Below are 22,703 nucleotides of genomic sequence, written 5' to 3'. Positions count from 1 at the left end.
TTTAACATTTGATATCTAAAAATAAAGTTATCAAACAAGCATGTCCGTAAATAGCAATGTTCTGTTTTCATCCTATATTCAACTGATTTTATAATTATATTTAAAGAGCATTTCTCAGCAACATCAAAATCGACACAGAGCCATGTGTGATGGTGTGAGACTGTAATCCCAGCACTTAGGAGGCTGAGGCAAGAAGATCACTGTGAGTTCGAGGCCAGCCTGGGCTATATAGTGAATTCAAGATCCACCTGAACTACGGAGCAAGGAGCAGGACCCTGTCTCAAAAAAAAAAAAAAAAAGCCAACATTGAATCTGCTGAATTATATAATGACCCTGAACTTACTGGATGCTACTTCCTCCTTCAGTGACGAAACTGATGAATGTACGTATACCTTCATCCTTCCCAGAGGCGGATACTCTGCTAAAGGGCTCAGGATATTTGCATTAAGTTGTAAAGGCTGTGACAAAATTTTACTTTTCAATAAAACAAGGGTACTTTATAGGTGGAATATAGCAATTGTTTTTTTAATAACATGAAAGAATTATTTAAGATATATTTATGTTTTCTGGCAATCTGTTTTGCTTCTTCTCAGTTACTTCTATTATTTATTTCTACGTCCACAATTTCTCCTAATTTAAAAAGTCTGTATCCCAAAACTTAAAAAAATTCAGCGTTATATTTTTCACTAAATCCATCATGCTGTCTCAGTATAATCTGGATGCAAACTGAGTTACCGAGACATATTTCATAGAATCTGAGGTGACAGATAAACCTGCAGCTTGGAAGGTATGATTCAGACTACCTAACTGAAAAAAAGGAAAATATTCACTATTCTTTAAAAGCTAAGTCTTTAATTTCCTAAGCATCACTGGGAAGCCCAAACACATGGGCCTGGCAGGGAGAGATCACAGGATACAGCGGCCCTTACCTCCTGGAGGTGGTTTGCTTTTGGAAGTGAGGATGACAAAACCAAATCCTTCATTTTCTTTCCGTTGCAAGACAACATCGTAGGCCTCCTGGGGAGCGGGCCTGGTGGGCACCTCTGCTCGGCTCAGGCGGGGGGATCCATTCTGTGTTGAAATGAAGGCTTGAGAGCTGTCCTCCTCAGGTTGTTTTTCTGGGATAAACACGATCAGTTTTGATATTTTTTGAAAACTGTAAGTTTTTTGTGCTAGGCTCTCAAGGAAAGTTTCTTTTCTAATAACACACAGAATAGAAAAGCACCCCCCACCCCCGTGAGCTCTTTGGGTATAATGAGTGCAGATGCAGGCAGCAGCAGTCCACCTGGCTTCTAAATATAGTACCTAAGGGTACAACTGGAAAGTCACGCGTGACCTATGTTCTCTCACTTTAAAATTTGATATTAAAAAATCATTCCTGAAATAGTTTTAGTTCTGTCATGGTTTATAACCTTGTCAATAATCTAAGAAAAACAGATAATGAGAAAAATAGATACTGAGTAAACTTCCTTTCTAGATGAACTGTAAATGTAATTTAGTCCAGTGACTGCTGTTTCTTGATGCCTGGGAAGTGAGGAGATTCGAACAGTCTGCCACCTGCACGGGATTTGTCCTCTGCGATGTGTTTTGCAATTAAAGCTCCCTGACTGAGGAGACCGGGGAGGTTCATCGTTAGCTGTTTCAGCCTTGCCTCTCCCACTGGCTGGGACACATGACAAGCCATACGCACGCACGGCAGGGTCTCCTGGGCAGAGCAGGTCATACGCAATCCGGGCAAGCGGGCGGTTAACCTACACCTTTTGTAGCTGTTCAAGGAGGACATCACAATTTAAGAATGATACTGAGATCTAATCGACTTTTTAAAAAGGCTAATCTTGTGTGATAATGTGGTCAGACATCATTAACGATCCCAACACACAGCAGCTGTATAAAAACACTCTTTTTCCCCAAAATTTATATGATCATAAGAATACGTTTCAGATGCCACTACGATTTAATCATTACTGAAAAGTAAAAGATTTATTTTGCACAATGCAAGGTTAGAATGAAATAGCTAAAATGTCTCCAACAATACTAAAGTATGGAATTTCATGGTGCTTTTTCCGGTCCCTGTCTTTCACGTTTGTACTGAATGCAGTTATGCTCTGACTCCGGCACAACTAAGCTGGGGCAACAGTGCGTTCTTGTGTTAGCGAGTGATCATTTGTGAGCGCTTGTCTGGAGGTTCTAGCAGGGAAGCGCAGCTACTCCTATACCCTTGACTGGGAAATGGTCCTAGTGACGCCTGTGGAGTGCTGAGGGAGGAAGGGGACAGCCGCCTAGCCAGCCAGAGCAGTGGGTCCGCAGCCAGACAGCCCTCATGTCTGAGTTAGCATTTTTAAAGTGGGAAAAATTCACATAAAAATCCTAGTTAAGGAGCTGGGGATTTAGCTCAGCGGCAAAAGCGCCTGCCTGGCAAGCGCAAGGTCGTGAGTTCGGTTCCCGGTACAAGAGAAAAACCAAAAAAAAAAAAAAATCCTAGTTAACATCAACAAAGCTACTGATAAGAAAACTACGAGATGATCATATCCTATTGTGGTTTAGAGCCAGGGCTCTGCAATTAAACTGTAAATTTCAATCCTGTTCCTACTACTTACTGACTATGTCTCCCAACCCTTCTGCAAGGCGCTGTAGAACTAGATTGGGACAATATTTACAGCACAGTGGTTTTTTTTTCCCCTTTGGTACCAGGAGTCGAACTCAGGATCTTGTGCTTGCCAGGCAGGCGCTTATGCCTCTGAGCTATGTCCCCAGCCCCCAGCACAGTGTTTTGAGGCATTAATAATCCACACATCTGAGACATAGTGAGTACTCAATAAATGTTATACTGAAACTTTTCAAGTAGAAGCATTCCACTTTTTTGAATATCTGGGATTTCGTCAGGATTCAAAATATTTTGATATTTAGCTAGTGGGATAGCTTGGTATGGCTTAGTAACTATACATGCATCTATATTTTTTGTTTTTTTCTAGTGCTGGGGATAGAACCCAGGGCTTGGCATGCATGATAGGCAAGAATACTATTACTGAGCTATACCAGCCTAGCTGCATTTGTTTAAAAAAAAAAAAAAAAGATTTAAACTTATACTCTCAAAATACCATATTGGTAAGATTTTATCAATATAATAATATAACCTTAATATAGAGCCCAATATTTACTTATTTTTGATAGTAATATTATTTCTGCATCCCTTTGACCTTTTGTGGCCTTCAGCAAGAGGGCCCTAGGTTATGCCAAATGGGTAATCTGAAACACTAATAAACAATAAAATACCCTGTGAAACCACATAGAAAGGGGACTGTCTCTACCTCCATAGAAGATCTTCCTTCTGACAGTTAGTAACACGTGGCCATTTCGAGCAGCAGTGGTCATCAGGTCCAAGACTTGTTTGTGTGATTTCCCCTTAACAGGAATTCCATCGATGCACATCAGTTCATCAGCTGCACGCAGCCGACCATCCTTCTCAGCTGCTCCCAGGGGGATAATGGCCCCGATGTAGATCTGGTAAGATAAACATGTGAAGACTGGTCTGTATAGTCTACTAAGATCAGCTGAAGAGTAAAAAGCTTCCTGATTCACCACTGTGCAGATCAACAGATTTCTGAGGTTCATCTATGAAAACTGGCACACTTCAGAAAGGTGATACCTTAGGAAGTGCCCATGCTCAAACATGGCACTCTGGATAACCATACTGCATTATGTAATTCTTCTAGATCCTCAGGGTTGAGTACCAAGAAGAAAGTACAATAATTTAAAAGTACCACCATGATCTCCATCGCTACACTACAGCAAAACAAACTCAGAAAATGTAATTCTGTGTAGCTACTAAAAGTTTAAAAAAAAAAATTGTTCAATGGCCTCAGGAAAGATTTTCTACACATAGTTCACAGCAACTGGGATCATTTTTATGATTTTACCATCCAATGTGCTAGCAGTACAAGTTTAGTATACACAATAAACAGTTGGTGTTCCCAAATCTCAAGGGAACAGGGTGGCCTGCAGTTCACTTGCATCTAGTAGAACAGATTTGGTTCTTTCTGCTTACTAGCAATTAAAAGCCCATAATCAGGCAATCCTGGTATGTAGGCTGCTTTCAAAACTACTAAAATCTGACATTTAAAAGAGAAAGGCTGCTCCCAAGTTAAAATAAATTCTTAAAATGTCTAAATGAACACTACAAATATCAACAAAGGAGGAAAGAAAATATATATACAGTCACAAAGTATCTTACATTTGCCCTATACAGGGCCGTCTGCCTAAGCTTCACGTGTCCTTAATGCTCATTGCAATTGCAACCGATAGGACTAGAACACATCTGTACCATATAAATCAAACAATCTGTTCAAAAACAGAAAGAAACCTGTCACTTTTTTTTCCTTTTTGTGGTACTAGAGGTTGAACCCAAGGCCTGTAGCATTCTAGCCAATGCTGTACTCTGAGCTACATTCCAGCCCTTTTTCTGTTTTGAGACATGGTCTTTCAAAATTGCCAAATTTGGCTTTAAATTTTTTTTTTTTTTTGGACACAGAGTCTTGCTATGTAGTTCAGGCTGGCTTTGAACTCATTATGTAGCCCAGGTTGGCCTTGAACTTGTGGTAATCCTCCTGCCTCAGCCTTTGAGTGCTGCGATTACAGGGGTGAGCCGCCGCACCTGACATAAATTTATAATTTCCTGCCTCTGTAGATTACAGGTGTGAGCCACAGCCCCTGAGAGCTGTCATTTTAAAGCTTACTGTTATTCACCTAACTCTCAAGAATAATAATGCAGTTTTTTTTCATACTATACAGAAGAAAATATAAGTGTATTCTTAAATTCTACAAAGCACATTACTTGTCATTCAGCAAGGATAAAACTTAAAAACAAAACCTATTAGAGTTTATTTGTTCTCTATCTTTCTATAGGAATTGTACATAAACAAAATTCCAGGCTTTAAATGATTGGTAGCTGGGTGTGGTGGTGCACACCTGTAATCCCAGCACTCTTCTTCCCAGACAAGAAGCCCAAGGAGGGCTGGGGATTTAGCTCAGGGGCAAAGCACCTGCCTGGCAAGCACAAGGTCGTGAGTTCGATTCCTGGTACTGGAAGAAAAACAAAAACAAAAAACAAATAGCAGTATTATAAAAAAAACAAAAAAAAAACAAAAAACAAACAAACAAAATGGGCTGGGGATTTAGCTCAGTGGCACAGCGCCTGCCTGGCAAGTGTGAGGTCGAGAGTTCGATTCCCAGTACCAGGAAAAAAAAAAAAAAGGAAGCCCAAGGCCAGCCTGGGCTTCAAAGATAATTCAAGGCCATTTTGGCCTGCATAGCAAGACCCCATCTCAAAACACCAAAAACTTCCCAACAAAATAACCAAACAAAATACAAACAGAGAAAAAGCTTTGCAAATGTAACCTTTACACCTTCTGGTTAGAAATATTAATTATTTTATATTCCTTTAGTTTTATAGCTAACACATGAAATGACAGACAAAGGGGCCGGGGATATAGCTCAGTGGCACAACACCTGCCTGACAAGCACAAGGTCCTGAGTTCGATTCCTAGTACCAATAAATAAATAAATAACAAAGAAAGCACAAGCAAAGGAAAGCATGAATATATCAAGTCATTAATAAGACCAGGTGAAATAATACCCCTGGCTCACGGCAACGGCCTAGGAGCATTCAGAAGAGAGAGTGATTACGGGAACAGGGCACTGGGTCACAGGTTTCTTAGAGAAGAAAAACATCTTAGAGTCTGTTTAACAAAGGCAAAGGAAAATTAAAAATTAAAACAGGTTTTTTCTAGGGATTGATCTCAAGGCCTCATCTGTGCCAGGCAAGTGCTCTACCACTGAACTACACCCTCCAGCCCTAAACAGCTTTCTTTCTTTATGTGGAGAAGTAAATAATCACTGTCCGACTTATAGCTGACAGGTTCGATTTTTACATACATATTTTAGCCAAGGCATACCATGTTAATAAGGGACTACGACACTCACAGAAATGTGGTTCTACCTCATATTAATAAAAACTGTTAAGAAAAAAAAAAAACACTTAAATACAAAACTCAGGAAACAAAACCAAAATATCACCATTCGTGAATTTTAACATGAACAGCAGAAGTACTTGTACTTACAGATTGGTCAGGTCCATCTCCTCCTAGAACCCTGAAGCCAAATCCTGATTCCTGTTTCCGAAGAAATACGTCAAGGTCTTTGGTGTTTGGTGCTAAGGAAAACCAGAAAATGTAAATGTTTTGATTTATTTTAAAAAGGTAAAAATAAAACAAATTTCAACATTTAGTAGAATACTAAAAAAAGAGCAATTCAATAAACTATAATCTTAGAACTTTTTGATATGTGAAAATTTATACAAGAACATAACACACTATAAATTCAACTATAAATGTTTTTATATAGGTAAACTGTATCGATATCGTTTAGGAATACTTCCATGGTCTCAGTATTACACTGCCACTAACCTCTAAAGCTGGCCAATTGATTTTACATTAAATCTACAATTATCCAATGAATTTGATATTTGAGAGATAAAAATGATCTAAGTTAATATTTGAGTAAGATATAGTACTTCAAATCCTAGGAAAAAAAATACCTTATTTTTATTCTCCCTTTACTTTTCAGTGCTAGAGATTGATTCCAGGGAGTGTTCAACTACATTTCCAGGCCTTTTGATTTTGTGACAAGTATTGCTAAATTGCCCAAGCTGACCTTGAATTTGTGATCCTCCTGCCTCAGCCTCCCAAGTAGCTGGGATTACAGGTGTGCACCACTGTGCCCTGCTTTTATTTCCACTCTTAAGCTAATATATGAAAAAAGCATTTCATATGAACTACTTACTTAGCCTAATTTTACAAAACAATATATGTACACCCATATATGTATATATACTTACATATACACACGTGTGCATATATACAGTATATTTTTTCTTTTTTTTTTTTTAAGGAGGTGGGATCAGGATCTTGTTATGCTGTGTAGGTTCGCCTTGAACTTTTCATGAGCCCATGCTACTCTGGAACTTGTTATCCTCCTGCCTGAGCCTCTGGAGTGCTGGGACTGCAGGCATGTGCTACCATGCCCAGCTCTAGTAGTATTTTAAAGGAAAACCAACTAAGGGCTAACACTTCTTATTGGCCCTAACTTCCAGGTAGAAAAACTATGGGCTTAAGTAACTTGCTTAATGTCACATAGTAAACGGTGCAGTTGAGATTTAAATCCAGTTTGATTTCCAGCAGGCTATATTCATCAGAGAATTAAGTCAGGAAAATCTATTTTATGACTAAGATCTGATCTCTAAGAAAATGTTAGTATTATATACAGGTAGAAAAGAAAAAGAGAGAAACTGTCAAGTAACTATATACAGAATGACAGGCAGGTATGGTGGCACAGGCCTGCCATCCCAGCATTCAGAAGATCGAGGTAGCAGAGTTTGAGTCCACTCGGACTGCACAGTGACACCCTATCTCAAAAAAAAGAAACAAAGAAAGAAAGTGAAATCTCTTTTGATGAACATTTCCTACTAGAATCATAGAACTTTACGGGCTCAGTGGAGAGCCCATGTTTAGCATGCACCATGCTCTGGGTTCAATCCCCAGCAGTTGGGGTGGGGTGGGGGTGGATCACAGAAGCTTAGAAATTAGAGGAGTCTGAGTCAAACTTGTTTTATGAGTGAGGCCCAATAGAACTGCAGAGTTTATATCAGTATTAAGAATTTATCAAGCTATGAATGGGAAGTCTAAGAAAGGGACTGTACCTAGTTACAATAACTTAAATTATTGCTTTGCTATGCTTACAGTTGGTTTTCATTTTTCTAAATATAGCCTCCAGATAGCAAGATAAAGATCTGCAACTACTTAAATAAGTGTAAGGTCAATTAAATATTATGTTTTGTATGTCTTTTCCAAAGTAGATACAGATTTATCCTCTAACAAAAATTTTTTAAACTAGACCTATTTAAATTTGCAACTTTACATTGATAAAGATTTACCTTTAGTAGATAAATAAGTAGAAAAATGGATTTCTGCCTTGTGAGTTCCCTTTCCTCTTCTCAGCTGGACTTCTCCAAGGAAGAAGAGAGCTCTGGCTTCCCCTCCACTTTGTGTATCCCTCTGCGATCTATCCTTACCCTGCCATGGAAACCTTTCTTTTTCTTTTTTTTTGTTTGTTTGTTTATTTCTGGTACCGGTAATCGAACTCATGACCTTGCGCTCGCCAGGCAGGCGCTGTGCCACTGAGCTAAATCCCCAGTCCCCACAGAAACCTTTCTAAAACACAAGCCCAGTAATCTTTTCCCTACAGTTAAAACAATTCCATGGCTCCCTATCACTATGTGACCAACTCCAGCCGTCCAGCCCTCCACAGGTGTTTCTACTCTCCTTGCCCCCTTCCCTTCCCAAGCTCAAACTGAGCTACATGCAGATGCCAGCCACAGCAGGACCAATGTGCAAATGTGTCCCTTCTGTCCTCTGCCTTTGTCTGCCTCAGACACCTCTTCCTTCTTGAGGGTTTGGCTCAAACTTTACTTCCTGTATGACACTTTACCTGACACTTCCTGCTATTCACACTGACAAGGCTAACAAGACTGCTTGGGGTCCTAATTTATCCACTTCATCACCACAGCAGAAGGTTTACGTGTATTTATCTGTACACTTATTTGATTATACATTAGCTTTTTCCATTTAGATTGAATAATATTTCTGGATGCAAGGCCTATATAACCAATTTATCTCTGTATTCCAATTACCTAATAGGCTATCTTGGAGACAGCTGGCGCTTACTACACAGTTTTGAAAAAAATGGATGTGTGAACACTGCATACACATGGTAGAAGCCCAGTCATATATACTGAAATGGGAATGAAGGAATAAATTCTCAGTATGGTTTTGAAAGATGGGAAGACACCAGTTTAAGAAGAAGCCTAAATTTATCTAATTACATGCTCTCCTAAAACATTCTACAACTACTTACGTTTATCTTCATATAAAGTCTTAGATTTCAGGTAGACCTCAGAAGGATCCAATTTCGGGGATCCTGACCTGATAATGCTGGGTGGAAAAGGCATAGGCTGGGGGATGGGCTCATTTACAGTCTCCAAACTTCCTGAATTTTCCTTTTTGTCTGTTTTCTGAAATGGAAAAGGGCCTTTAGTACTTTTTAAAAATAAGATGGTTGATTAATTCATAAACTGTTGCCTGAACTAGATGTGTTGGCCGAGTACAGCTGAACAGATGGCAGGGTCACAACCACAGCCGGTTGGTAGTCTGGCAGGAACTCGCTTTCCTAGGCTTGTGTGTCTGTTTAAATCATAGTATTTAACTTGAATTAGAACGAAGTTTATAACGGTGTCAACTGAAGGGCCTCACTTAGTCCTATCTTTAAGCAATCTCATCCTTTACCCTACCACCAAGATACAAATTGACTTTGAGATACCATAAAGAGGAATATGATACAATGGCATTTCTAAGTAAAACAAGAAGACTCAGAAAATACTTCCACAAAATTTTGATACTCCTTTCCAGCTCACTGAATTTAATACCCAATGAAAATGTATAAGACAATACATTCTTTTTAGGGAAATAGGAGAGGGAGTGTTAACTCTAATTTAGTTTATAAAGATGACACTAAAACCCTGCTTGGTCATTCCAAATACATGGAGGGAAAATACCCCTCGCCAGACAACCATTCTGAGAAAGGAAGCAGACTAGCATATTTGGATACCTTTCCTACACAGATTGAACGTTCCCAAAAGAATACTGAAGCAAAATGGTTTCTTTAATAATAAATTAAAAAATGAAATCTAATAATTCACCTAAAATGATTTTGAGGTCAGCTTATTCTGCATTTTTGTTAGAACAAGAAGATTATAGACACCTGCAACAATTAATACTGACTAGATCACAAGGGCACCAACGCCTGGGGGCCAGGAGTCAGCCCCTCTAAAGTGGGGGCAGCTCCTATAAAGCGTTGTGTCGCAGAACCCCCTCACCCACCCAGACTCAGGCAAATGGCAGGAAAAGTAAGGGCAGCCCTCTCCCCTTCCTGCATGTCCTAGGATTCTGTCAGAGCACTTTGAGGTCACCAGAGCCTTCTGTCCAACATGAAGCAGCAGGGTCACTGCAGCTGCCAGAGCGTCTATTATGAACTAAACACGGTGGTACAAAGATAACAATGACTGCTCGGGGAAGCACAGAAAAGTAGAAAAGTGCAGAGCAATTTGAACTAAATGCACAAAAGCAATTTCTGTCCACAGCTGACCTAATGGTACAAACAGTCTGGAAAAGGGCTGAGGTTGAGTGTTTCTTCCTTCCAAACAGCAGCGACTTTGCAGAGGGTTCCTACTCGATGGGCTGGAAGGGATTAATGCATTCAAGCTGGGCAGTCCTCCCTTTAATAGTGTATGGTTTGTGCTTATGGGAAGCTATCAATTTTGAGATGAACGACTTTAAGGAAAATTAGGATTTTAAAATATAATTGTATATTCATATTCACGTAATTATAGCTATTTAGTCAGGAATGTGAACCTACAGCTTCTTCCACAAGAGCACTATTTGGTACTCTCATTTTAAAGTTCTTTTTCTTTACAAAAATCTTAAATAGGCTACTTAGTTGTTCAGAAGGAGCCAAAGGGGGCACTGTCAAAGGTCTGACAGTATATCACTTTGATATGAGCAAATTTAGCTCAGAAAGCCACAATTATTTTAGAAAATTCTGCTTAGTTCTACATATAAGAAGGTCATCTAAATGCAGGCATTTATAATCCCCAGGAAGTTACTCGCAGCTACCATATCGTGACTTTGGGTACTAGCAAGGAGATGCAATAGTTTACTCTCTGAGAACGTTCAGTTACTTATCACCATGTTTCTCTAAACACAAAGTAAAAGAACCCTAAGTGAGTTCTTCAACGTGTCAGATTTTACTATTTAGAGGACATGATTAGTGGCAGTTTGGGATTCTACTACTTTCAGCAGCAAGACTTAACTCTGCAAGCACACCCCAAACAAGGGGCTTTTCTACTGCTCCCCCGAGGCTCTGGCCCACTGGAGGGCAGCTTGCCTCCAGCTCCTCCCAGCATCAGCACCACCACATGGCAGGCTGCTCTACGGACTCGATGCAGCACCTCCTCGTGTGTGGGGAAGAAGCATCCGAGGACCACTGTAATACTCACCAGTTTGCCAGTTTTAGTCGGTGAAGGAGGACCTTAAAAAAAATGAGCCAAATTTTAAAACACAGTAAGCATTTTCAGATCATAAATACTGCTACTGCTCATGCTAAAACTAGCTTCAACTTTTACTGAGCTAGTAAATTATTTATCTAAACCTGTGTGCCAGATATTATACAGTACATATATTATATCGCATTTCATTTTTACAACAATCCCCAGGCATAAATGCTATCACCATTTAATAGACAGGTTAACTGACAGCTTCTCTACATCACATAACCAAGGCACAAAACTGATATCAAACCGTCAGACAACAAACCCTGGTCCATTTGTTATACTCGCTGAAGCCCTGGTAACTCTGGAGTATACAAGCCATTTTTACCTGACCAAGCACATTCTACCCTATCACCCAGAGAATAAGCCAAAACAGTTTAAAGAAATGAGAATAATGAAAAACTTGCCAATCAAATTAGAGAGCTCATCTGCCTCAAAAATGAAAAGTAAAAGCCACAGTGATAAAAGAGTGAAGGACTCCATTTCATTCTTTAAAATACTAGTCATTCATCAGCATGGATTTGAGAAGGCTATTACCATGGAGCTTCAGAGTCCTTGGAAATGAATTTACAGTATGTGGGAGTGGTTCATATCAGCTGATGACTTTGAAAAACAAAAATTTCATTTCTCTCACATAAGCACTGTGAGATTTAATTAACACTTCTGGGCAGATTCTAGAGCTTAGGATAAAATCTTTATGAGCATAAGCCATCACGAGTGCCTCTGCAGAACAGGCTAACACACCATCCAAAGCTTCACTTATCCACAGAGACGGCAGCTTTTTCAAAAGCTCTTCTGATACATTACAGAGGTCCAGATGAAGCACCACTGGTCAATTTCTATTATTGTCATCAACAGAGAAAATGAAATTAAGAGGATATATTTCATTTGAAGTAGCACAATGCCGTGACTCTCCCTAATCATTAAAGCTGTAAATCAGATTTTGAAAAGAATACAGTGGAGAAAGAAATCCATAATGAACACAAATGAAACCACTGAGAACTAAAACGTGCTGACACAGATACTTCTCATGAAGCAATCAGACAGAAACTTTAGGAAAATGCACGCTAACTGCCAGTGAAATCTGCTGGGAAAAAACATTCTGACCTATAGTGAAGGACAATTAGCAAACATAAATGCCTGAACGTGAAGACGTTTCCTGGTTGTGCTGTTACTCACCTCCTCTTAAGATAAGCAGCGGTACATCCGCACCCACTGGAAACTGCTTCAGCACTTCTACCACTTGGAGATGTGTTAAATTCTGCACGTTTTGATGGTAAACTTCCTTAATTATATCCCCTTTCTGAAGGCCTTGGCACCACTGGCTATCCAATATCATTTTCACCTTTTGTCCAGTAGGGCTGTCAGCAATTGCAAAGCCAAAGCCTTTAGGGCCCTTAACCAAAGGGATAGTCACGAGTTCGGGCTGGGAGCTGCCTGACGATGCCAGGGATGCTCTATGCTCGCTTGGATCAGATGGACCATTGAGGTGATCACTCATAGAGGTGTGTCCTGCTTTTCCATTCTGCTCCAGAACCAGTCCTCCTGGCTTACAGTCCTGAGTGGTCATGCAAGTCTCTCCCTTAGTTAAGGACTGTCCATTGATGACAGGGGTAGCAGCAACAATATCCACAACAGGATCTTCACTGTCATCAGGAAGTGGATAGCCACGACATAACGTGAGGTTTACATACTGGTTTACAGGTACTAACTGAAACATCTGAACAACATCTGCATGCGTGTGACCAAGGACACAGTTGCCATTGATGTCTACAATAACATCACCTGATAAAACATAACCATGTTAAAAATATTAAAACTACTAAATCAGCTGATTTTTTTGCTGAGAGAAAGGCAAAACCACATTTAGCAACTAAATTTGAATTCTAGAAGTCTCTTACTAATCATTAACTACTGGAAAGATAAGATTTCCAACACATTCTATCTTAGGATTTCTCTAAAACATATATACGAATGTCTAAAATTTTAACTATCTTAGATGTAAAAAGTTTTAACCTCAGGTTTAAGTGAATAATTTAAAAAATCTGAAAATTTTTTTAATCAGATTCTGAGTCACATCTAAGCAGCCAAACAAAGCTCGGCACATTTTAGTAGATATTTAGTATACAGAAGAGGAGCGAATAACTTCACTGGCTACTTAAAAGGCTCTCCTTAAATACCACTTGCTTGATTTTAAGAAGCCACTGATTGCAATGTACTTAAAAATTCATCCTAGTTTAAGAAATGTAGAACTGAAGATAAAAACGTTGCCTTATGATATATTTTCTTTTATCATCCTTATTTTATAGAGGGTTTTTTTGTTTTGTTTTGGTTTTTTGTGGGGGGGTCTTTTTGAGACAGGGTTTCACTATGTAATTCAGGTTGGCCTTGAACTCACTTTACAGCCCAGGCTGGCCTCAAACTTGAGTCAATCCTCCTGCCTCAGCCTCCTCAGTGCTGGAATTATAGGCATGCATCACCATGCCCAGCTTAGAGATTTTGAATTCATTACAAATCAGATTTTAAAAAGTGAAACCATCAACAAAAAATTCAACAGAATTTATTATTTAAGAAAATGGATTTATTACTTAAAGAATGTAAGCTAAATTAATCCTTACAAAATTTGGTTTTGCTTTCTTGATTCTGAAGTATTATGAGCAGTTGGGTTGCAGAATTACTACCACCAAATTTATCAACTGGCTTTTTAGCATACCACTGAATTTAAAAATTTGTCTTCTGTTATCTCATACATTTATGGCTTTCCTTTGAATATGATTATTTAAAAAATTATTGACAAATAAAGATGTTTTGTTTCTGATTGCATGAAGGCTTGCTTTTAAAAAAAGTCAGTATGAATGGTGTTAAAAACAAAAGTTAGCCTGTGGAAATTTGTTTCACAATCCAAGATGTAGAAACTAGACCGCCTAGAAGCAAAGTTTTTGACTTTTCCTCCCCTGATAAAGCTCCCAAATTTTCACTGAACTGATATGCATATTAGATAATAGTTTTAGGCAAATCTAAATATAATGTGAAATCCTGACAGTATATATGTAATAGCTGTGAGATTTGTTTCATGGACAAAATGTAAAAAAGGTCAGAACTGAGAATTTAAAAAAAATCGTATTTGTTTGTTTGTATTGAATCCAAGACCTTCACAATGATCAACATCGCCAGACCTTACTTTTATTTTGGGACAAGGTCTTGTTAAGTCACTAAGTTGCCCATGCTGGGCTCAAATTAGCAATCTTCCTGCCTCAGCCTCTCAGAATGCTATGATTACAGATGTGCACTCCATGTCTGACTCTTTTCTTTTTAATTTTAAAAAGAAGAGAAAAGACAAGCACAAAGGCAAAAACAAAACAACAGAAAACAAAATGATACAGAATTCAAAACAAGGCGATAGGAAATTTACAATAGTGGTTATAATATATATTGTTATCTTCAAAGTAGTTGCTCAGATCACTCAACATAGGCATGCAAGATCCATCAAACAATTAAGCATTAACTGTTCCTTTCAACAAACCAATAGATATAGAAATCAGTGGCACAATTACCCCAGCTGTCTTGTGTGTGTGTATATATACACACATACACACATCTAGTATGTGTGTGTGTATATATATATTTCCCCTACTTCTTTTCTCCTTTCCCCTATCCTAGCTGTTTCTTCCTTTTCAAAAAAGATAAACACTGAAAATGAGTTTCAAAACAGGCTACTAGGACAGCCACAATAGTTGATATACTGTGTGTTGTTGTCTTCCTAGCAGTTATTCAGAGTAGAAGAGATAGGCATGATATCTTGTCTATACAATATTAGCAGAAAACTTTCTTTTTAATAAACTAAGAGAAACCAGCTGTGTAGCAATCGTAACTATCTTGTATATCTTTTTTTCCTTTCTTCCTTTCCCCTTTCCCCAACACAGTCTGTCTTTTCTTTTGAACAGTTTCTTCCCAGTTCACAATATCTATCGTACATTTCAGATCTTATTTACTTGTTTGTTTTTTCATACTAATGAGACAATACAATGTTTACACTATGGGTCTCATTTATTTCACTTGTGAGTATGTTCTTGAGTTGTATCCATTTATCTATAAAAGACTCTATTTTGTCCTTTTTATGGCTGAGTAGTACTCTATTATATTAAAAAAACCCACATCTTTTTTTATCCATTCTTCAGTTGATGGACATCTGGATTGTTTCCAAGATTTAGCTATTACAAATTGTGCTGCTACAAACATGGGCATGTTTGACTCTTTTAATCTGTAGGGATTGTTAATTTTATAAAGTAATAGTAAAAATTTTTATTTATACTATAAATATAACTATTGATTACTTTTAAGTTTCCTTGTTATAAGTTTCTACCAACTCATTGGAAAAGTGCAAGACGAGAGATCCATATATTAATTGAACATAACACTATCTGTGTCACAAAGTATCATGACAACCCTATAATCCTTGCTCCTCTGAAGACTGAGGCAGGAGGATCCAATGTTTTGAGGGGAGGGGAGGGGAGCAGAGGGGAGGGGAGGGAAGGGAAGGGCAGAACCTCCCCTGAGCTCCCACAAACACTGTCAGCCATGAAAATATCCAATAATTACTGAGTCAAGATTTTGGGTAAACTATATTGAAGAGTGTGTGTGTGTGTGTATATATATATATATATATATATATATAACTATATATATATACACATATACTGTTCATACAACTTTGTAAAAACAGTAATGTTTATGCCTATACTTTTAACACAGGCATTAAATTTTACTTACAATCAGTAAGACTAAGGAAACAAAAAAATCTTAGGAAAAAACTATAGGCACGACAACAATTGGTTATCAGTATAAATATCATAATGGGCTATTTTTCAAAAAAAGATTATAACCAAAGATTAGATAGCTCCAAAAGAACCCCACCTAACCAAAGAGTATTAGACAAGTGGTCTTCTGAGATGGTTAATACATTTTTAGTTTTGTACATCCAAGGGATTATCTAAAAATTATATAAAGTATTAAAAAATGAATAAATTTAGTATGTTTTCTCTAATAGTTTCTGCTTCATTATAAAAACGGCCCTTTCTCATGCAAGCATACACTTAATTTTAAGGATAAACTGTTTTAATACAGAGACTCTGCAGTTATAATTTATTCTCTTTACACATGCACACATAAAGCATCTCTCCTATGATCTTTGTTACAGGACCACTACTCTCTAGTAATTCTGAAACACTTGTTACCTGGAGCGATTTTCCCATCCTGAGCTGCAGGGCCATCTTTCAGCACGTTTTTCACCTGCAGGAACTCGTCGGGCCTATCTCCACCAATAATAGTAAAACCAAACCCCATTGTGCTTTTTTTCAGTGAGGCTCGAACAAGGACACCTTTAAGTTGGGATGGATCTCGAGTAAAGTGTGATTTTTCCACATCTGAGCCAAAATAAGAGTGGGTTTAAGAACAAAAATAATTACAAGGAATACAGCCCACAAAGCCAACCTGTATACCCTCAAGCAAAAGAAACCCTAAAAGGGAAGAAAACCAGAAAGAGTCTGATGATGCAGAACAGTTAGAATTTAAGTTCATAAACTAAATTACTGAAAAGTACTTAGCTAATGAATCGCTTCTCCATAGCATCCTTTCGTGTCCTTTGAAAGGGAGAAGCACCTCCTTCTCTCCTCATTGCTTTGTTTTTACTTTCTCTCACCCCTCAGTCCATTACAGTTGTCCCCCACCTCCCCCACCCGTGTGCCTGGCTTAACTTTGTCATTCCATCAACTGCAGTCAACTGCAGTCCAAACTTTGTTTTGCATTTCAATAATTTTATTGAAAGGTATATGTCTTAGTACCACACATAACAGTAGTTGGTTAGGTTTCCTTGGCCAACTCAAAATTAATACTGATGTTTTCAAAATACTGAAATGTATCAGCCTTTTGGTGAAACTGAAGTTATCCATAAAACACAGTTTACAGGAATTTAAAAGCTTAAATGAATCTTGAATGGAAAATTCTAGGAACGCACAACTCATTAGCTTGAAATACCACGCTGTATTGAGTAGTGTGTTAAAATCTTGTGCCATCCTGCTCCATTCTATTTGGGACGTGAATCACCCTTTTGTCCAACTTACCGATGCTGTACATAGTACTGCTGTTTTAGTCTAGTCATCTGCTAGCTGTCTGGTCATCAGATCAACTCTTTTGCTACCATGGTGCTGGTATTCAGGTAATGTTTGTTTCACTTAATAATGGCCCGAAAGTACAAAAGTAGAGATGCCAAAGAGAAGCCATGAAGTGCTTCCTTTAAGTGAAGAAGTGAAAGTTTATCATAGGTGTTGTTACTGTTTGGATCTTATATAAATGTCCCTCCCAAAGCTCAGGTGGGGAAGATCTGGTCTCCAGGGGATGGTGCTATCGGGAGGTAAGCCTACCTGAGGAAGCACAGCCTTGGGGTGTGCTCTTGAAGGGGTACGGGGGAGACTGACCCCGTCCTCCTTTTTGATTCCTGGCCACTGTGAGGAACAGCTCTGGCTTACCTCATGCTCCCAGCCATGCTGTTCTGCCACACCACTGGCCAAAATGATGGGGCATGTGACTATCCACTGAAATCTCCCATCCAAGTACTAACCAGGCCTGACCCTGCTTAGCCTCTGAGATCAGACGAGCTTGGGCGCATTCAGATGGTGTGGCTGTGGGCCCCACTGAAATCTCTAAAGCCTCTGAAACTATGAGCCACAATTAGGCTTTACTCCTTTATGTTAATTTTTCACAGGGATTTTGTTGCAGTGAGAAAGGAGAAATTTTGGTACTATTAATGATTTCAGGCATTCACTGAGGATTTTAAATGTATCTCCAGCAGATAAGGATGACTACAGCTCTACTAATAATAATGAAAGTTATCATTTATCAGTTACCACATGTCAGATACAATTGGAAGTACTTTATATGTATTAATTTACACAGTCCTCATAACTACCTCAAGAGGTAGGTACTGTTATTATTCCTATTTTATAGATGAGAAAATAGAGGCAAAAAGATTTTAGGAAACTAAAATAGATGAGATTTGCACATGTACCCACTGTACTAGAATGGCCCAGTTATCACATATTATAACCAGCAACTTCCCAGATTAGACTGTGATCTTTTTGAGGGCAAAACTTGTCAATCTCAATCACTTTGAATATGCAGTGACTAGTAAAGCACTGGGAATATAGTAAGTACTCAAAAATATTTGCTAAGCTCAAATTGTTTGCAGAATTTAAGAAAGGGATCTATATTTTAGGAAAGTAGTCATACAAAAAAACATTTTTTCTCATGAGCAACAAAGTGGGAGGTCTACAGGATTACTGCAATATGAGCAAACAGATCCCTTGTTATTAGTGACAGATGGAAGAAGGGAGGGATGAGAGTGAAGTATAAGAACTTCCTGGGCAGCATTTTCTATATATATATGATTAGGCTCATCAAAACTTCATGTATTTAAAAAATATTTCCCAAATGATTCTGATATTGGTAATACCTACCATCCTACTTGACACTCAGGATGTAGGCAAATAATGTGGTGCATTTATTTATTTCTAATTCTGGTTAATGTAGAATCCTGAATGGATTGACTCTCCACTTACGCATAGACTTAAGCAATTAACTTAGGAGACACCATAATGAACTAGAGATTTAATATAGGGACTGACCTTAAAATATAAAGAGACAACTCAATTTTCAAAACCAACTTCAAATTCAGTTTTAAAAAGCTTCCAATTTTTCTTCCAATAATTTCAAATTTTTATACTATCATGGGAAAAATCTCAGTAATCTCACAACGTTCACATGTGATATTAGGATTATTCATATCTTTACAGTGGCAAAAATTAGACATTCTCTGTTGAATTTCCAAGTCCCAGCAGTAAAAAGTTCAAACTTACTTTCATTAATTCAATATACAAATTTCACAATACTCTTAGAAGAAAAAAGATCAAACAAAAAGTTCTACCTGGTTTTGAAGACCCAATTTCAGACTGTCCTAACTGCTTTTTCCTTTTGGCTTCCTCCACTGGATTTTCAAACTGAGTTTTCTGGTTAAGGTGACTGTAAAATGTAGAAAATATGCACTTTAGATTCAGATAAAAGAGTTACATATTTTTACATAGACTCCCATCACATGGTGAGGGATCAATATGTATCCTTAGACTATGGGACACAAAGAAACTGACAAGAAATAGCAGGAGGCCCACAGATGTCTAGAAGTCAGAGTTGCTGAAACTTATGATATCATACTTAATATAGCTTTTCATAAACCTACTATGTATGGCAGGCAACAGTTTTCAAAATTATAGAAATTCTCTTATTTGATGCAATCACAAGTGTCGGTAATTACTTGGCATTTTTTTTTAATGGCAGTTAATGTTAGAAGGGTTTTAAATTTCTCTAAAATGAAGCAAGCTATACAGATACTTTTGAAGAAATCGGAGTATGGAACTCTTCTAGAATATTATTTTTCCACTGCCTTGCCCACATCAATTCAGCAGAAATTAAGAAAGTGACTTTCTTGGGACTGGAGATATAGCTCAGTGGCACAGTGTTTCCCTATAAAGCCCTGGACTGCATCGGCTCCACACACTCCCTCCATCCCAGTGACCTCTGTTAATTATATTGTGTTACAGAACAACTCTTTCTTTTACATTTAATTTCTTCACAAATATATAATAATTAAATTACTAATAAGCATAAGGGCTTAACTGGCATTTAGGATTGGGAACACTCACAACTGATTCCTGGAAACCACAGAATTCTGAGGAGCCAAAGCAGACGATTGTAGGGAGATGAGAGGGTTTATGTGGTCAGCCAGGTGCACCAAAGGGCAACTGTGTATTTTACACAGGGAATATAGCATTGCTATTCTGGCAAACCAGTTAGCTGGTTAAAAACACAACTGTTGTTGCTTTTTTTTTTTTAAGTTTAAAACCGTGACTAGGTCAAGTGCAGAAGCAATGGGAATCATATTCTAGCACTTCCACAGTACAAATATATTTCAGACAAGTAATGTTTCCCAGTAAAATCTACTTCCACAAGAAATGGCATTAGTCAACACCAAGAATTAAGCAACAAATCCAGAGACTTTCAGGATATGACTGTCTTTAAATAAGCTGAATATTACAAAACCTACAGGTAAGCAGTCACTCAAATTGAATATTGACTTTGTCATTTAGTGGTAATGGTGGAGAAAAGGGCAACAAGGACAAAAACACCCTTATAGCTAGGAATGTTAGCTTTCTCTGTCATGTAGGTTTCTACTGCATATTAACTTCACAACAAATGTGGCTAGCTTCAAATATGGCAAGGTCCACCTGACATTCTTTTAGAAAGGGCACCTTCTCCATTGAGTTTTAACTGCTTAACCCTCTGTGAAAATAAAAATGTTAAGTACCACTTAAATAGGCACTGACACTTTATGTATTCTCAAGGAAAATAACAACAACTAAAAACTGACACTCAGAAAAGAAGAAACCTGCTTAGAAAGAACCCTGGCTCCCTTAATGTCATCAGCTAGCATGACTCACTCTGCCACCCAGGCATGAGAACATAAAAAGTAGTAATTTGTGTTTGTATCCTTTGTAATGTGTGGGAGAAGACAGTAGAAGTAGGGAAATAAATAATCCTATTCCTGAAAATTCTTTGACAAAACAATATGATTTAGTGAAGGAAGTCATTACATCTGCTACCCTTGACTAGATTAAAATGTCACTCTCCAAAGTAAAACAAATAAACTAGGGAAAGTACTCTCCTTTTCATTTCATTACTTATATTCTCATATTGTTAAGCTGTAAAACACTGTTTACTATATATAACTAGCCCTGGAGTGAGAGATACTCCATAAGATAGTATCTCCATAAATAAGAGAGGACAATAGTAACAGGTTATCAAAAAAGCTAAACAAGGACACAAGCTGAGAGGGTAGAGGTCGTCAGTCAGGTGCAGAAAGCATACTTAAATATATAATTCAGAATGTCACTTGTATTTCAATTTTGTGTTTAATATCTAGATTCTAAAAATTTATCTCACCAAATTCATGAAGAATCTGAGGTATTAAACTAGATATATATTTTAACTTCGTCGCCTAAGCATATCGAGACCTTTAATGAAGTATCATCAAGATAACATTTCTAAATACACAACTATTTTTATAAAAGGCCTACCTGAGGGTTAAGCAGTTAAAACCGAACAGTTTCATTTTCAAAATTAACCAATCCATTTCAGAATCTCAGCCTCTAAAATAAATATTCACAAAGAAAACCTGCCATTGCAGTTGGTGTTACTACTGCAAAGCTCTTGCCAAAAGCAATCATTGTGCCATCTGGTCTGACAAACTAAGAGCGCCAAGGAGTAGCCATTCAAGTAACAGCTTTTATCTCCATCAGTAAACTCACTGCAGATTACTACAGTTGAAATTCAAAACCTAGCTAATCTGGGAATCAAGCCACACTCCACAGCTCAGCTGACTCCATGCTAATGTGCACGTTGAGTACAGTCTGCTCTTCCTTAATCTAATAAATTATCCCCTGTAAATGAGCTTGTTCTGGGAACAGCCATACAAAATCACAGTGCTGCTGCTGTTCTTGCTTCTAATTCAGGCCATTTCAAGCACATCCATTACAACTGGGAGCAGGTCCCTCCAGGATTTGTCCGCAAGTTGCTGCAGTATTATATCTTTGCTTAATGGGAATCAGATGATTCAGCTCAAGATTTTATAACTGGCAAATGACTTTCACCTCTTGACCATGTATTCAAATTTAGTTGGAATGGGTAATAATGAGAATCATTATCTCAGAAATGTTCAGCAGTGTCAATGGCAAATAATAGTTGATTGAAACCCAATTTAAAATAGGATAAATAAAAGAGGAAGAAAAAGTCCCACAAAACTGACACTTTTCAGTTGGTCTCCATCTATTCCTCTGACTTGAAAAACAGTGCCTCAGGGAAAAACCAACAAAAGAGCTGCTACATACGTACTTTGCACATCACATTTCATCAGTATCAGCGGCATATTAAATAACACAATGGAAATAAAATTACCATAGCCTTTTAAAGCAACCAAAACATGGAAATTATTAAGTTATATACCTAAGGGTCAATCTAACTGAACTCCTTCCTTAGGATATGCATTTGGATTTTAAGAAGCTACTCCAAAAATCTCTCTAACCATAGTTACTCATATTAGAGATGCTTACTTTAGAGATGATTACCATGAAATAGCATTGGTTTATGACACAACTAATGAAAAACTAATAAGCAATTATAAGAATAGTTTATTATGTTCGCTACTTTTCTAGATAATAACATCATTTTGCCTTTGCTACCTAAGCCTTAAATACATTGATACAATCATTTGTGTAGTACTAGCCGACCGAGGTCAAAACCTGATCTACAGCATGTGGAAAGAAAGCGATTCCACTGGTTGTTAACAATGTAGCAACTGGACAAAGAAAAAAAATCAGATGTGACG

The 22,703-nt window shown here is 37.9% G+C and overlaps 1 protein-coding gene across 1 annotated transcript in view; it reads right to left on the bottom strand.

Moving 5' to 3' along the window:
* Positions 1 to 22,703, bottom strand: part of Magi3 (membrane associated guanylate kinase, WW and PDZ domain containing 3) — a gene marked incomplete at its 5' end in the record, with an annotated part of 238,408 nt that overhangs the window by 25,717 nt on the left and 189,988 nt on the right. Inside the window, 8 exon segments of the mRNA XM_005388980.2 lie at positions 930 to 1,118; positions 3,309 to 3,501; positions 6,117 to 6,208; positions 8,968 to 9,124; positions 11,165 to 11,196; positions 12,395 to 13,000; positions 16,450 to 16,638; positions 19,194 to 19,288. Of these exon segments, the coding sequence (XP_005389037.1) occupies positions 930 to 1,118; positions 3,309 to 3,501; positions 6,117 to 6,208; positions 8,968 to 9,124; positions 11,165 to 11,196; positions 12,395 to 13,000; positions 16,450 to 16,638; positions 19,194 to 19,288 (1,553 nt within the window).

This window comes from Chinchilla lanigera, unplaced genomic scaffold (assembly GCF_000276665.1).
Source record: "Chinchilla lanigera isolate Chin_1 unplaced genomic scaffold, ChiLan1.0 scaffold00034, whole genome shotgun sequence".
NCBI lineage: Eukaryota > Metazoa > Chordata > Mammalia > Rodentia > Chinchillidae > Chinchilla > Chinchilla lanigera.
This window is presented reverse-complemented; position numbering and strand designations above follow the sequence as displayed.